This window comes from Ictalurus furcatus, chromosome 4, assembly GCF_023375685.1.
Source record: "Ictalurus furcatus strain D&B chromosome 4, Billie_1.0, whole genome shotgun sequence".
Classification (NCBI taxonomy): Eukaryota; Metazoa; Chordata; class Actinopteri; order Siluriformes; family Ictaluridae; genus Ictalurus; species Ictalurus furcatus.
Window position 1 is genome coordinate 26907423 of NC_071258.1, and position 16351 is coordinate 26923773.

The 16351-nt window shown below is 38.9% G+C and overlaps 1 protein-coding gene across 2 annotated transcripts in view; it reads left to right on the forward strand.

The window, feature by feature from the left end:
* Positions 1–16351, forward strand: part of LOC128606908 (F-BAR and double SH3 domains protein 2-like) — a 114876-nt gene that overhangs the window by 91375 nt on the left and 7150 nt on the right. For both annotated transcript variants that reach the window (XM_053623457.1, XM_053623458.1), the window contains 5 exons: positions 5621–5737; positions 6401–6505; positions 8198–8359; positions 14971–15105; positions 15751–15834. In XM_053623457.1, the coding sequence (XP_053479432.1) occupies positions 5621–5737; positions 6401–6505; positions 8198–8359; positions 14971–15105; positions 15751–15834 (603 nt within the window). The remainder of the gene's footprint in view (positions 1–5620; positions 5738–6400; positions 6506–8197; positions 8360–14970; positions 15106–15750; positions 15835–16351) is intronic.

Here is a 16351-nt window from a genome sequence, read left to right on the forward strand (position 1 = left end):
AAAGACAAAACGATACCACTGACCAGATTTTAGTAATGAGAACTTTATCTCATTTAGATTATCCCTTAGTATCTCCAAACGACGTCTTAAAATTACGAGTTAATATTCCCGCGGCAAAGCTAGTGTCGTTTTAGATATTCGTCACACATTCACAGCTCCGACGCTGACAGCATTTAAGTATATCCTGCGACCGGGTTTTCATTCACGCGTATGTAATGAACCGAACATACACTTTTTTTGTTTGTTTGTTTCGCATTCATATCACATTTTGACGTTTTTGACGCACATCGCCGTCTGTAATTGGCGTTCGACTGTAAATGCAATTAAGAACGTGTGGCTCGGTTTAGATTCAGTTCGATTCGATTCAGTTCGTAGGAGTCGATTCAGTTCGACTCCTACGCTGTTATTGCTAGCTCAGTTACGATGACAATCAATGTCATGTTAATGAGAAATCCGACATAGCAGTGGAGGAGACCGCGAATGATGGGCTCAGATTTCCAGAATGCAGCGTAGTTGGCAGTCTACAAGATGACAACACGATGGCATCGATGGCCATGGAAGCGCTGGAAGTGGATCTGTTTGAGCAGAGTGTACATATGAACAGGTGAGAGCTGGATCTACTAAACAGCTGAAGTGCTGCTGCAGCACTCGCTTTAGATAGATTATGAAGTAAGGTGCAAATCCCTCTGCACCACAATCAGCAGGTAGTCGAAGTCTGCATTATGCTTAATGTAGAAAACCGTTAACCAGAGTGAAAGTACAGGGTGCTTCCCGATCCAGCCATGAGAATGATTTCAATACGTTCTTCTTTTGTCAAAGGCGTGCTTACTTAAAGCGCACCTATTATGCTTTTGAAACATTTTGAAACAACCTAATTTTGTTTTAAAGGTCTCATATAGTAGATTTACATGCATCTAAGACCAAAAAACACTTTAATGTGCTCATAATTTAAATTGCAGCATTACCTTTTCCCCCCCCAGTGTCACAAACGACTCGTTAAATGATTCATTCTAAAGGATTTGTTCTAAACTCCTCCTTTCAGAGAGCATACTCTGCTCTGATTGGTCAGATGTCCCAGTCTGTTGTGATTGGTCTACCGCTGTCAACGTGTTTCAAAAAGGAAACGTCCACTACCATAACGAGTTTCAGCTCCGTCTGTTCTGGATTTTTATTACAAACCTACGTAGGTTAGTACAGGAAGTAAAGTCTGGAATTACTAACGACTCATTTCAGCTGTTCAGAATCGATTCCTTCTTTTGGGAGTCAATAACTCTGTCGTGTGCTTTGATTTTTGAAACTTTGCAGACTTTTTACATTCACAAACAGCTCTATAACACACTCCATGAAAGGTAATATTTGAAAAACCATAATAGGTGCACTTTAAAGGCTACCTGAAAATATACAGCACTGTGCAAAATTAAATATTACAGAAAAATGTTTGTATGGCAGTCAAATAGAAAGCAGCGTATTAAGTGGAAAGAGACACTTTTCAGACAAAAAACACAATGAAGGCTGCTGGGTTTTGCTGCAAAAATGTGTGACCAGACAAAGTCTCCAGAGGAACTGTGGCTGGTTCTGCAAGACGCTCAATAAAACTTACAGCTAATTTCCTTATAAATCTGCACACAGTGTACTTGACATTACTCTTTTATTAAATTTTTTTAAAGCAAAGGGTCGTCGCACCAAATATTGACTTTGTTTCATTTATTATTGTTTACTGCTCTTTATAGTATTGAATTCATTTATGTAGAAACATTTCATTTCATTATTTTTGAAGCCATCTTTGCTCTACAGCATTTCTTTTGCTTAGCACTTTATATAATATAAACTAAAAAGTGTTCATTTCCCCCAGTGTATGGAGACTTTTGGGACACCCTGTAGAACACATGGTCAACCTTTTTAAATACAATATTAATCTTGGATGCCACTGAAGATCACGTTATTCATAAAGATTAATATGCCATGGTCGATTGAAAGTGCTAAGCAATGACAGAATTGTACAATTGTTTGGCTTTGTTCAGTCACAGGCTTTTCCTTTCATAGCAATAATACGGCATGTAAGCTGTTTAGATCTCGATTATGAAGTTATTTAAGTGAACAGTTTAAGAATAAGGTGATCGATTAACGCCTCAGTAATTAGCCACTGTTTGTTTCAGTGTCAGACAGTTTAAGAATTTAAGGGTTTGAAAATGGATGGGTGTTAGTTTTGTTGTTTATCCCGTTTCACTGGAAAGCAGAAACCCTTTATTTAGAAAGTACTGGTAGTTTGGTACTGGGATTCAGTATTTAGCATTTTAGCCAGTTTTCTTCCATTTCCAGTCAGTTCCACCCAATAGCTATGTGTACACAATCGCACAATACGCACCTGATGATCTTCCAACAACATTTACACAGTTTACACATTACTTTTCCAAACAAACTTCAATGTTACACAAAATGTTTGAACATTTTCTGAATACTGGCTATCAGGTTTTACCTTCAAGAACCGAAGCAACTGTGACAAAGTCTCCAGAAGTCTCCAGTTTCCTAATAATTTCCTTATAAAATTGCACAGTGTATCCTAAACTACTGATTCATTTTTAAAGGCAAAGCTTGTCACACCAAATATTGTCTTTGTTTAGTTTAGTGCAGTCTACTGCTCTTTATAGTAGATTTTTTTTTATGTAGAAAACGGTTAATGTAATTATTTTTGAAGGCAGCATTTCTGTACAGGATTTCTTTATGTGCCTAAGACCTCTATATATGCGCAATACTGTATATGATACATGTATAACACGTACACTGTGAGTCCGTCATTTTTGGGTCTGTATTTGAATAGCAATTAAATCAGGAATCCTAAATCTTTGGGGAACTTATTACCTGCTCACTCTCAGATCCTAATGAGATCCTAAAGAGTCCGAGTGCTTTATTAATCCTGTTAAGCCTCAAGACTCATAGATAGTTTTAGAGGTAGTATTAACTATAATATAAATATGTGGTGTGTTATAAGTGCCTAATTAGAGTGATACTGATCCTGGCCTTTTTCGATTAGATTAGCTCTAGATTATTCCAATAAGATAGTCGTTTCTAACGATTCTCAATTCAAAATGTATTCAAGGCTGTATACAGCGGGGGAAATAAGTATTGAACGCGTCAACATTTTTTTTTTTTTTAGTAAATATATTTCCAATGAGGCTATTCACATGAAATTTTCACCAGACATCAGTATTAACTCAAGAAATCTGGAAATTCACAACATTAAAGTCCATAAATAAAGTTATGTGTAATGAAGTGAAATGACACAGGAAAAAAGTGTTGAACACGCTAAGAAAAAGCAGTTATCCAAGGCAAGGAACCAGCTGAAATCCGTAAGTAATTATACCCCCTATCTGTGCAAATTAATTTCAGCTGGGTTAGTACATTGATGGTCTATAAAAAGGCTTTTTGTTACCAAGGTGTCACACAAGAAACATCTCATGATGGGTAAAAGCAAAGAGCTCTCCCAAGACCTTCACAACCTTATTGTTGCAAAACATATTGATGGAATGGGATATTCGAAAATATTTCATGTGAATAGCCACATTGGAAATATATTTACTGAAAAAAATGACATGTCCAATACTTATTTGTATATACACTGTATATACACACACAAAGCTGATGTGAATGTCTCTGTGGAGTATTAATCAGTACACCATCTCTCCAGAAAGTGCCCTTCTGACTGAGGTTAATCGTAAAGCTCACCCAGACAGAAAAAAAAGAATCGTTTAAACTGCGTCCACTGTGTTTATCTTCAGATGATTATCTGATGTAGTCATGTAGTGCTTTTTGCTTCCTGTGTCCTCTGACTAATGTGGGATTCTCTGCTGCTGTTAAATTGTTGAATGCAGTTTGCATTGATCCTCATCCAGACCAAGACATATAATATCACACAGTTTGGAATACTCGCTCACATACACACCTTAACAGGAAGTCTTATTGAAGCAGAACCTTGCTTACATATTGTGTGTCTTATCATTCGTGCATTTATGATCTCTGAGTGTGTCTGAGTGTGAGGTTTCTGATGATCTGCACTTAGGTCATTATACTTAAGTGAAGAGGTGCCAGGATGGACTGAAGACAATTGAGGATATTCTATCAGATACTATCCGGAACATTTGAATATACTGTATGTGTAGTGGTTTGGGGAAAGCTGTTTAAAAAAAAATTTTTCTTTTGAATTCGTTGTCACTGAAAGCTGGAAAATCATCTGATGTTGACCAAAATTGGATTTTTTCTGTCCATAATGGAAATATTTTTACTTGGGTTACGTTTCAATCTTGCTTTGGCTGTCTGCCTGTAAAAATCATGTTGGGTAAGGGGCCAGTTAAACAAATGCAGTGGAAAAACAGTCGGTCTGCCTAAAAATTCTAAAACCTTACTAAGTGTGCTTTTCTCATGATTTGCTGAAGCTACAGTTGAGGTCATAAGTTTACATAATAAAAAACAAAAAGGATACCGGTAATTAAAATTGCATTACGTTTTCTAGTTAATTCTGCCCTGAATAAGACATTTCACATGACAGATGTTTACATACTGTATAGTTCACAATACACAGTACTAACTGAATTTACACAAATGAACCAGTTCAAAAGTTTACACACGCTTGATTCTTAATACTGTATGTTGTTACCTAGTTGATCGACAACTGTTTGTTTTGTGATAGTTCTTCATGAGTCCCTTGTTTTGTCCTGAGCAGTTAAACTGCCCACTGATCTTCAGAAAAATCCTCCAGGTCCTGCACATTCTTTCTCAGTAAAGATGTTGAGTTCTGTCTTTTCACACAGAAGATAATCGAGGGACTCGTACACAGCTATTACAAAAGGTGCAAACATTCACTGATGCTCAAGAAGGTAACACGATACATTGAGAGTCAGGGGGGTGTAAACTTTTGAGCAGGATGATCAGTGTACATTTATTATTTTGTCTTCTGGGAAACATGTAAATATTTTATGTACATATGAAAAAAAAATCAGTAGTTCAGTATAAATCATATGAAAGGCTCATGCATAGTAGATGAGGAATGTTTATGTTATAATCACGAACAGAATATCCGATTAAAACGGTTCTGTTTTAAAGCCACGCAGAGCGTCCATATTAACGTTAACATCAGCATCAATCAAACTTTAACGTTTGCAACTACTGGCTTAATTGCTCGCATTCATTTCCAGGTTTTTGGAAGGAAATAAATGTATCCAAAGGAGGCCCAGCAAGCAGTCAGGAGAGATGGGAAATTGTGGATGGCATCTGGCATTTAAAGCTTTAAAACAGGCATCTAACGCTGAACATTACCATTCCCAGTGGTTTTAAAGCACAGCACAGATATTAATGTGGTCTTGATGACAGTCTGTTTCTCTGCATGTCTGCCTGCTTCATTCCTGCATGTTCCATGTGATGAATTCTCTTGGTCCTCGTGCTCATTTTTTTTCTGGTTCACTGAGGAAAGAATTTAAACATGGTGTAGGATCTGCTTATGGAACTAGCATGACCTTTTGGTTGGATAAAAAGAGTTAAGTTCATGTGTGCCAGCTAGATACTGATGTCTGTCAGCCTGGTAACCAGTGTACATGCTTGTGTGTGTGTGTGTGTGTGTGTGTTGCAGAGCCGGCAACTGGAGTCGGAGACAGGCACCACGGAGGAGCACAGCCTCAACAAGGAAGCCAGGAAGTGGGCGACACGTGTAGCCCGAGAGCACAAAAACATCATCCACTATAAACGGGTGAGGCACACGCACGTTTGACTGTGCAATTTTGTTTAAGATAGAAAATCAAGACAGCGCAGTACACTGAAAACCAGAACATTTTTGCTCTTTTGGTCTTACATTGCTTTATGTATTCTGTGAAAAGCTATCAGTTTTGAAAGACAGTAAATGTAATTCCCTGTTGCATTGCATTGCACTTTCATCAAGCTGAACATTGCAGCAGTGCTACCCTGGACTGCAATTACTGCCCAAAGATGGGTGGTTGTAATAAAGGGGGTGTGGTTGTAATCGGAGAAGAGGAGACGAGCCAGAAATTTTCCAGGAGGCATTATTGTCCATATAAAGGAAAGCCCTTTATAGGTTTTTATTAACTCCTTGCGTATTTCTACTAGCGTAGAGTCAGACCCGAGCTTTGTCCAGGTGTTTGGGTGTGATTGGGTGACTTCCTGCGTACTTTGGATACTGTTTACTTCCACAGGGATGGAAAGATTTCGGGTGGTGGGTTGAAGCTCTGTTACAGTTCTGTTTAGGGAAAGGATAGTGTTCTTTTTTTTTTTTTTTTTTTTTTTTTGCTCCCAGAAGTTGTTTCCATTTGAAGCACTAGATGTGCAGAGTTAAACACTGGGTGCATGGCTGGTGGGCGATACGTATTGACCATCAGTGATGGGTTTGTAATTGCAGACACTGGAGGAGTGCGAGAGACAGGGGACTCCTCCCACAGAACAGAGCCGCAACGAACTCGAGTTCAAAATAGAGGAGGCCAAAGAGCACATTCGTAAAGCTGAGGTAAGGGTTACGTGTGTGTGTGTGTGTGTGTGTGTGTGCTACTGAATATATCTAGCTACGTAAAGTCAGATATTCACTGATGAAAAATCTGAACACTAGTATTCCAGTTCCAATCAGATCTAACCATTTAGTTGGGTGTTTAGCTAGCTATGTAAACATAACACTATGCTAATATCTGAGGTTGTTCAACCAAGACAGTACGGCGAAGGGACACCGTTGTGAATGGCACCTAATTAAAACTGAAGAATTAGTTTACGATAATAAGGGGTAAAAAAAAAAACTTGCAGCTATATAACATGCATAGTAGATGAGGAATGTTTACGTTATAATTTGGTTTCCTTTCGTCGTGTTTGATGATAATCATTCCTGTACAATACAGACAGCTGCCTTCAGGCAAGTAAGTGTTAACACTAACAACCGAAACCTGTCTGCTTCACTGAAACTAATAATCTGGTGTTACATCTCTGGTACATCTTATGTTTCTGAATTCTTGAATAATTCTTAAGTCTGTATTCCTAAGCCCACTGCATATGCAAACTTGAAACTAGAGTAACATTTCTTACAATTCTTTTCAAAAAATGAACTGAACTAGTGTCACTAATGTAGTTTTAAAACCAGTGTTAAGTATTATGTAAGTTGTAGAAGTGAAAAGAAAGGCTAACGGTAATGTGTACGGCTGGGCGATTGTGACACAAATATTATACAGTTCTACAATACACAACGTGTATCACGATATATAATTTAGCGAACAAACTGTCTGCAAAACAGTAGTAAATTAAACAAAAAAACACTTTTCTTTAATACCTACAAAGATACATAAAATCAGCAACATCCATTCAGTACCATTCAATTTGTAATTATTTTAAAAAATGTTTTTAAATCCATCACCATACCAATGATATCTCCGAAAAGTGTATCGCGTAATCATTTATCATGTTATCGACATTATATAGATATATCACCCAGCCCAAGGAATATGATCAGTTTGAACTGATCAGAATTGACCGCGGAATGGCTCCCCCTTCTGGCCCAGGCTGGTTCTTGCAGTCTGTCCAATTATAGCTGCTAATCATCTGCGTAATGTTGTATACATACAAATCTGTAATGTAGTTACAATATTTATGTTCTCAAGACATTTTGCTGCGGTTAAAAGGCACTTTATAATTGAGAGTTCTCCACCAAGCGCCATGTAATAAACTGCTTTAATGTTTTTCTTTCTTCAGCTAAAATAAGTTCTCCCTTACCGATCCTCCATTAGTCTCCGATGAATATTTAATTGCCCCATTAGGAGCTAATGGATAACTATTGGTGAAGAGAGGAATTAAAGAAGAGAGTAAAAGGTCAGCATGAGAATGTTAAGCTTTTGGGTTTTTTGGTAGTCGGTCATGAAAGCAGGACGTCGTCGGCATTCGTCAGTCAAGCACTGACAGGAAGTGTACTTAGCATTCATTATTTAAAAGTGGTGCTTTTTTGGGGGGGAGATGGCAGTAGAGATTTGTGTGCATTTATTTTTTTTCTAAATTTCACTGTAGATGGAAACTTCTGGAAGAATGCAAAGGATGGTTGTTTGCGATCTTGTTGAAGGGTCATGCTTCTGTAATAGTGGTTTAAAGCAATGTCCTCTGTGTGTGTGTGTGTGTGTGTATGTGTGTGTGTGTGTACTGATGTTCATTTTATTTCTCCATCTACCAGACAGTGAAGCTGAAAGCAGAGGCTCGCCTGGACCTGCTCAGACAGGTAGGCGTTTCCGTGGATACGTGGCTAAAGAGTGCCATGAACCAAGTGATGGAGGAGCTGGAGAATGAGCGCTGGGCTACGCTGCCCACGCTCGCTACCCACGATCCCTCGCTCTCGGTAAGCACTTCTTTACATACTTAATTATACCGTATTCCCAAAATACAGCAACGTGTTGTTGCTGTCACTGCACTCTGCCATCCCATAATAACCCTGTGGGTAATCCTTAAGGCTCAAGAACCAATACAACCCCTTCTCAGTGCGACAGGTGTTGACAATGGCTTCCTGCTTACTGTTCCCTACACTCGATCACTATGTAGCATACAAATATAAAGCCAGATATACACCATCACAAACATTTCCCCATCATCAGCCCAGTGTAGTGTGGATGTGTTCCAAATCGCACTCGATTCAGGACATGAGACATAAAAACACAAACATCTCATGATCATCAGTACCCTGTGGATGTGTTTTCAATCGCACTCTATTCACTACATAGGCCACAAAAATTGCATCTCACTGGCCCCAGCAACACAATCTACTGTGAATGTGTCCCAAAACACACACTACAGGTGACACAGACACCTCCAGAAAGATATCATCATCACTCTGCCGTGAACTTGTCCCAACCCGCATTCTTTATTTGCTATATAGGCCACATAAACAGCATTGCAAAGGTCTCGGCACCATCGGTCCAGTGTGGATGTGTCCCAAACCACATACTATTTTTCTGTCCAAAACCAGAGACAACAGCAAGCGCACTCTTAAAATAGTTCCCATAACTGTGCCGTTTAAAAACAATACCACCTATAAAGTCATTCACAGTGGATTGATAATGCTGAGATGTGACGGTGTTTATGCAAGTAAGAAGGGGGGGTGATTTGGAACATGTCCAGAGAGGACAGTGGGATTTGTTTACGCAGCCTATGCAGTGAATATGGGACACATGACACTGTAGGAGCTTGGAAGGTTGCTTACTACAACGTATCTGAACAAACACTCGTCGCACAAACACGCACATGAGTCTAAGACAGATCAGCACTCAGTCTAACCCCTTGCTCACACACACACACACACACACACACACACACACACACTCTATGACAGTGCGTTTTCTGATGTCGAGGTGACTCTAACATTCAGACAGATGGGGTGGCTTTACTTTCCGCTCTCCAGTGCACCATGCTTTCGTGGCGGATTGATACCACCGGTGATGAGAGGAGAACGGCGCTCTTTAGAAATGCCAGGCTGAATGATGTACGCTTGATGCTTATGAGCCTTATTAAAGTGAGAAAACGTCAGTGTTTCCCACACACTGCTGCCATCTGCTGATTACATTATAATCACAGGCGATGGTCTGATGCCACACATCATTACAATCTGAAATTCACGTCACATCCTGAGCTCGTGCTCAATATATCTACAGTATAATGAGTGCAGTAATAACTAGTGTGTATCGATTTCACTGTTATCACAAAACCACTGCATAGAAATCTATCTCTAGACACCCACTGAGGTGAGAAAAAAGAAAGCTCGAGACACAAATACATGGATAGTGGCTGACGTGAATAGTTCAATTACTTCTTCTACCCTTATCTGAGACGGTTTTCCTCATCGCAGTCACCCTTGGCTTGACCACTAGGGGTTATAGACTGCTTGTCGGCTTTACAGGGATGGGAAAGTAAACATGAGGTCAGAATTTGGAAGCGTGTTCATCTCTTGTCTTGGATTCTGAGCTCTTTCTACGGACTGTCCTTCCAATTCAATTAGTATTCACCTCACGTCAGCTTGCAGCACGTAGCGAGAGAGAGTGAGAGAGAGAAAGATAGAGAGAGAGAGAGTAAATATAGCAGGACAAATAAGGGCGAGACAGACAGAGACAGACAAGTGAGCAGAGGACTTATGGTGTAGGTGAATATCGCAAATTGGGACTGCAAAAGAAAAAGTCAGACAAATATAGGAAGTAATATGTTACGGCTTCTTAAAGCTTAAACTATAAACATAGTCAGAATTCATAACCAAGGTCATGGAACAGGCAAAGACGGTCAATAGTGAAGTAAATCCCTGCTCATAACAGGCTATGGCCAAAATCAGGAAATGCTAGTTACAATAAACCGGCGTTCGGAATACTATGACCTGAAAAAACTAGAACGTGTGGGGTAAGACATGCTGGAAAAACAAGCAATCTTTGCAGAAATCAAGAAAGAAGGAATGATCTCAAGCGAGACATTTAAGAAGGCCAGTAAAAGAAAAAATGAACGAATAAGGAAAGCGGAGAGCAAAAGATGGGCAGAATTTTACATTCACTAGTCGCTGCTGTGAGGCAGTGTTGAATAGTCGGGGTGGTGGAAAAAACAGTGAGGCAGACAGTAAATAAAGCAGTTAAAAGTCCCCATAAAATCAAAATGGAAGTTTTATGGCTTTTTGTACGAATGTGTCGGCCTTAAGGTTATCTAGAAGCTAGTTTGCTCCAAAACAATGACAAAATCCGCATTTAGAAGATATATGCATTGACAATGTACAGTCTCTCTCTACCACCAATATGTAGTACAGTTTTGATGACATCATTCTGCACTTCAGCATCTTATCAGAGTCTCTCTCTAGAATCTGAAGTGTTCCGTCCCTAACGTTATAAAAAATCACCTTGCTGTTGAGCGAGAGAATCATATCGGCAAGCACGGGTCGTGAATGTGTTTTTGTCTGGTCGAACGCACGCGTTTTATTCAGTTTTACACCGACTATAAGTTGGTTAAGAAGGAAATGGCTTGAATTCCTTCACTTTGCTTTGAAGAAGGAGGTATTTGTGCCAGCTCACAGCTTTGTGACAGACATTTTTTCCAATGGTACTAACTGCCAAGCACGGTTCAGCCCGGGCTGTGAGGTAAGCTAAACGCTACTGGCTATTTAAAAAGGGGGAGGAACCACCCTATGTCCCTCCCTGACTTCCTGTTTCAATGGAAATTATGTCAACACCTCGAATAGCACTGCGCATTTCGAGGCACTTCACGGGGACTTTAAGGTGGACAGAATGCAGACATTTTTTCAAAATTTAAAAAATTCTCTGCAAAAGTCAGTAGCAGCTCGTCCATAGGGGCAGGTGGAGTGTCGTCATGTATATCTGCCATCCAACAATCTTCATAAAGACCTCATTCACAGTCCCATACATTTTAAAATACTAATTATCTCTTTTGATTGACCAACAATTTTTTTTAATTGCCATTTGACAGATTTTCCAGTTTTCCTGTGCTCGCCTTTCTAACTGTCAGCATACTCACTGCCCAAGTTAGTTCCACAGTTATTATTGCACCTAGTGGTCAACAGTGGGAACTGCAACAAGGGCTTATAGAGGTCCAATGTGGCATGAATCACACTGCCCTGTGCTCAGATGGACAGAACAGTTAATGGGTTGCCAGTTTAAAAACTACTCCACAGCCTCCATGATCTTATACAGTCCCCTCGGAAACTATTGTAACGGCAAGACCAATTCTGTTATTTTCGCTATACAGATGAATATGAGAAGATAGATCAAAGGTTCAGCTTTCATTTCCTGATATTTACATCTAGATGTTTTAAACAGCTTAGAACATGGCACTTTTGGTGGCAGACCACTTAATTTTTAGGCGAGCAAAAGTAATGGAACTGAAAGTCTTAAAGTAAATAACACTTAACATTTGGTTGCATAACTCTTGCATGCAATAACTGCATCAAGCCTGTGACACACTGACATCACCACATTGTTGCTTTTTTATGATGCTTTTTCAGGTTTGTACCGCAGCTTCTTTCAGTTGTTGTTTGTTTCAGGGGGTTTCTTCCTTCAGCCTCCTCTTCAGGAAGTGAAATGCTGCTTAACAGGGTTAAGGTCTGGTGATTGACTTAGCCAGTCTAAAACCTTCCACTTTTCCCCCTGATAAAGTCCTTTGATGTGTTGGTGGTGTGTTTTGGATCATTGTCTTGCTGCATGATGAAGTTCCTCCTGATTATATTGGATGCATTTCTCTGTAAATTGGCAGATAGCTTGTTTCTGTAAACTTCTGAATTCCTTCTGCTGCTACCATCATGAGTTACATCATCAATAAAGATTAGTGAGACATGACATTACCTCCACCATGCTTGACTGATGAGCTTCTATGTTTTGGAGAGCAGATACATTATTTCTCCACACTTTGGCTTTTCCATCACTTCAGGTTAGTCTTCGTTCTAGAACTTTTGTGGCTCTTTCCTGTATTTCTTTGCGACCTCAAATCTGGCTTTCCAATTCTTACTGCTGATGAGTGGTTTGCATCCAAGATTAGATGTACAGAGCTATTAATTCTTTAAACAGTCATTCTAACAGGGCACACCTGGGCAGCAAGAAATGCCTGTCAGTCGCATGTTCCAGTATTTTTGATCACTGGTGGGTTCAAACTAAAGATGCCATGTTCTGTGTTGTTTAACACATCTAGATGTGAATATGAGGAAATGGAAGCTGAAGTTCTGCTCCATCATCTCATATTCATCTTTTGACCTCAAACCCAATTGTCTTCAATATATAGCGAACATATTAGAATTGGTTTCGCTGCTCCAACACTTCGGATGGGACTGTATTATAGCATGTAATCAGAAATAAAGTGTAGGTACATACACTCTAAATGTGTCTCCATTTTTCAATGCTGAAATATTCTAGGCTAGTTTCAGATCTTTTGTGTAGCATTTGAGATGTAGTTGGGCTGGAAATTTTACTGAAGCCTGGCAACCCTGATGAATGATATTAGCTCTTCTGTGTGCGCCTTGACGGGAAACACGCCTGCTGTATCAAACACAGTTGTTCAAAGGTGCGTCTTGAACTGCTCAAAACGAGCTGTTAGATTGTGTGCTGGACGACCGTATGATGTCGACTATGATATAGCGTGATTCAAAGCATGATAACCTCTCAACTTTAATTTAGTTTGAGGCTATGCTGTCCTGCCCCACCAAAGTCTCTGCTGATAAAATTATATATATATATATATATATATATATATATATATATATATATATATATATATATATATATATATATATATATATATATATATATAATAAAAAGTTTGACACTTTTAGAAAAGCATCAGGTCACAGCTTGGGTGCGGGGAAAAAAACAACACGGTTTACAGTGCTGAAAAAGGAAAAGCCTTTTTCGTGAGCAAATATGAACATCTTAATGATATGTTCAGTCAGAGATATTTCACTGTCAGTATTTTAATGTTGCAATGCAACTAAAAAACTTAATAACTAAAAAATTGGTTCGTTTGAGGTAGGGCTGGGCGATATATCGATATAATATGGATATCACGATAAATAATTCCACAATACAAATTTCTAAGATATCATTGGTATGGTGATGTATTTTTTTTTTTTTTTACGTTTTTAATAATGTCATGTTAAATGATACTGAATGGATGCCAATGACCTGACGTAAAAAAAAAAAAATTAACTTAATCTTTTTTGTCTTTGTAGGCATTAAAGAAAAGTATCGTCCCACTCGTGTATATACTATCGTTTATTTTGCTACTGTTTTGCAGACAATTTGTTAGCTAAATTACATATCCTGATACACGTTGTGTATTGTAGAAATGTCCTCAAGTATCATGATATGATCTTTTATGTCACATCGCCCAGCCTTAGTTTGGGGATATTAATTGGTATCTGAATGTCACAGGCATACAGTGGTCAAAATGCTATCTAGTCAGGAAAGTGTTCCTCTTAATTTTATTGTTTCCTAAGCCAAAGCTCAGACAAGCTGCCTCCTCATTGCTAGGATACATAGAATCTTTATTATTATTATTATTATTATTATTATTATTATTACTAGTAAAGTAGTACTGGCTAGATAGCCTGTACTAGGTAGAACTCAGTGGTTACAATGTGCACACTGCGTGAGCCACTTTATTTTCCATATTGGCAAAAAAGTCCAGTGTTCCTTCTGTAGAGCAAAAATGCCTGATGTTTAAACAGCCTAAATCAGCTTTTTTTTTTATTAGGTTTATTTTGATTCTAATTATTTGCTTACAATTGATACTTTTGCTCAACACATTTTGTTAATTTGTTGAATTAACTCCATAAAAGGAAGTTTTTTTGAACAGCAGTGCCCTTAAGTCACCTCTTTTGCATATTCATTCATTCACAGTCCAGGTTGAACTTGTATGTAAATGCTAGGGTTAGGGTTAGAGTTAGGAAAGATAAGACTCCAAGCACTGCCTAGTGTATCACAGGAAATATAATGTGCTCTAAATGTTTCTACTTTACCATATCTACATTGTAGTATTTATTTAAAGTGTTATTCTAACACAGATGCCCAGGGACTGCTTGACTTCAGATCAGTTTTTTTCTCCAATGCTTTGGAAATGTCGCAGCTCTCTTGTGGAAGCATGATGAAACCTGTCCCCTGGCTGTTAATCCTTCAGATTTACTTTTAATCTTTCTGATTTACCTAAATGTTTCGGTCAAATGGGGGTGGGGTCATGGTCACCTGATATGCTTTAGTCCAATAGCAAGGCCAGTCAGGTGGGTGGGAATTGGACTAAAAAAAAAAAAAACCACAGCGTCCCATCGACAGATAAATACGTGGCCTTATTCTGTCTGACATTTTCCCCACTGAGCTAACCTTCCAGCTCTTCTGACAGCAGGTGTGCAAACAGCCTTCAAACGCCTCAGGACTGTCAGGTTTTTGTGAGAACGTTTTGTAAATGAGCTTGGCTGTCGTGTTTTTGTAGACCACAGTGGACTTGGACCGAGACGAAGGCGAGGAACTGGAGGAAAACATGGAGCAGTTTGATGATAGCAGCTCTAGTCCTTCAGGAACACTGAGGAATTACCCACTCACCTGTAAAGTGCTCTACTCCTACAAGGTAACACACACACACACACACGCTTCTTCTGTTCTTTGTTCCAGTGCGGTTTTTAACACCCTTGTCAACTTTCCTCTCCATTTCTTCCTTGGCTCAATCCTAGTTAAAGTCTTAAGAGTCATTACAGCTTAAATGAAGGAAGACCCATTGGAGGTCTATGTGATCAAGTCTCTGTAGATTGTATGAGCAGACATTGTCATCTGAAACAATTTCTCTTTCAGAACAGGAAAAATATTGGTAAAGCTGTATGTAAGTGTACACAGCGGCAATTAAATACCTTTTTTTGTTGTTTGTCTTTAAAAGTTTGGTTTTCCGCCTGTACACGACGGCAGATGTTACGTCATTGCTTTATGCTGCTAGATGCTTTTAACAAAATTATGCTTATTGGCAAAAGAAAGTATATTCTGAAAAATCTGCTCCTGGTGTGCTATAAGAAGCCACTTGTGGGTGTGACGCAGATGCAGGTGTGCATTTCAGAGTCACAAGGCGCGGACCAACAAGGATTTGTTTAAAGTGGTATTAAAACACACAGAACGTCTGTTTGTTCTATAGAGGTTTTTCCAATGTTATGCTTTGGTATGTTCACACGCTTAGCTCTGCATAACACTCTCTCTCTCTCTCTCTCGCTCTCGCTCTCTCTTTCAGGCGTCTCAGCCAGACGAGCTAACCATTGATGAGCACGAGGTGCTGGAGGTCATAGAGGATGGAGACATGGAAGACTGGGTCAAAGTAAACACTCTTAACATTTAAAGCTGCACCATAGCACACTCCATTCACTCCACTCCATGCCTTTTTTTGGTCATAATTTTTCCTTTCCCCCCCCCCCCTTTTTTGTTTGTTTTTTAAATAAATAAATAAATAATTCTGTGTTGATGTTGATGGTATCTACCAGCAACAAGCTGCTCCCTGTGGGAATAAATGAATTAAGTTGGGACTAAAATACAACACTGCATGATGATTATAGGACAATACTCAACAACAAGGTTTTGTGAGTTTCACTGACCACCCTGATTTTACCTCTGTCTATTATAAAGTGCTGACACTGGAGACTCCTTCCATAAAATTTACATCCATTTACAGAAAGCGTCACCATATTAATAGTAATAATAATAATAATAAACTTTATTTTATATAGCACCTTTAAAGCAACTTCTCATATTGATTGCACATTCTTTTGTTACATTTTTAATCTACTTACTATTAGTCTTATATTATATTATGTAAAGCTTTCGCCGTACGAGTCCCT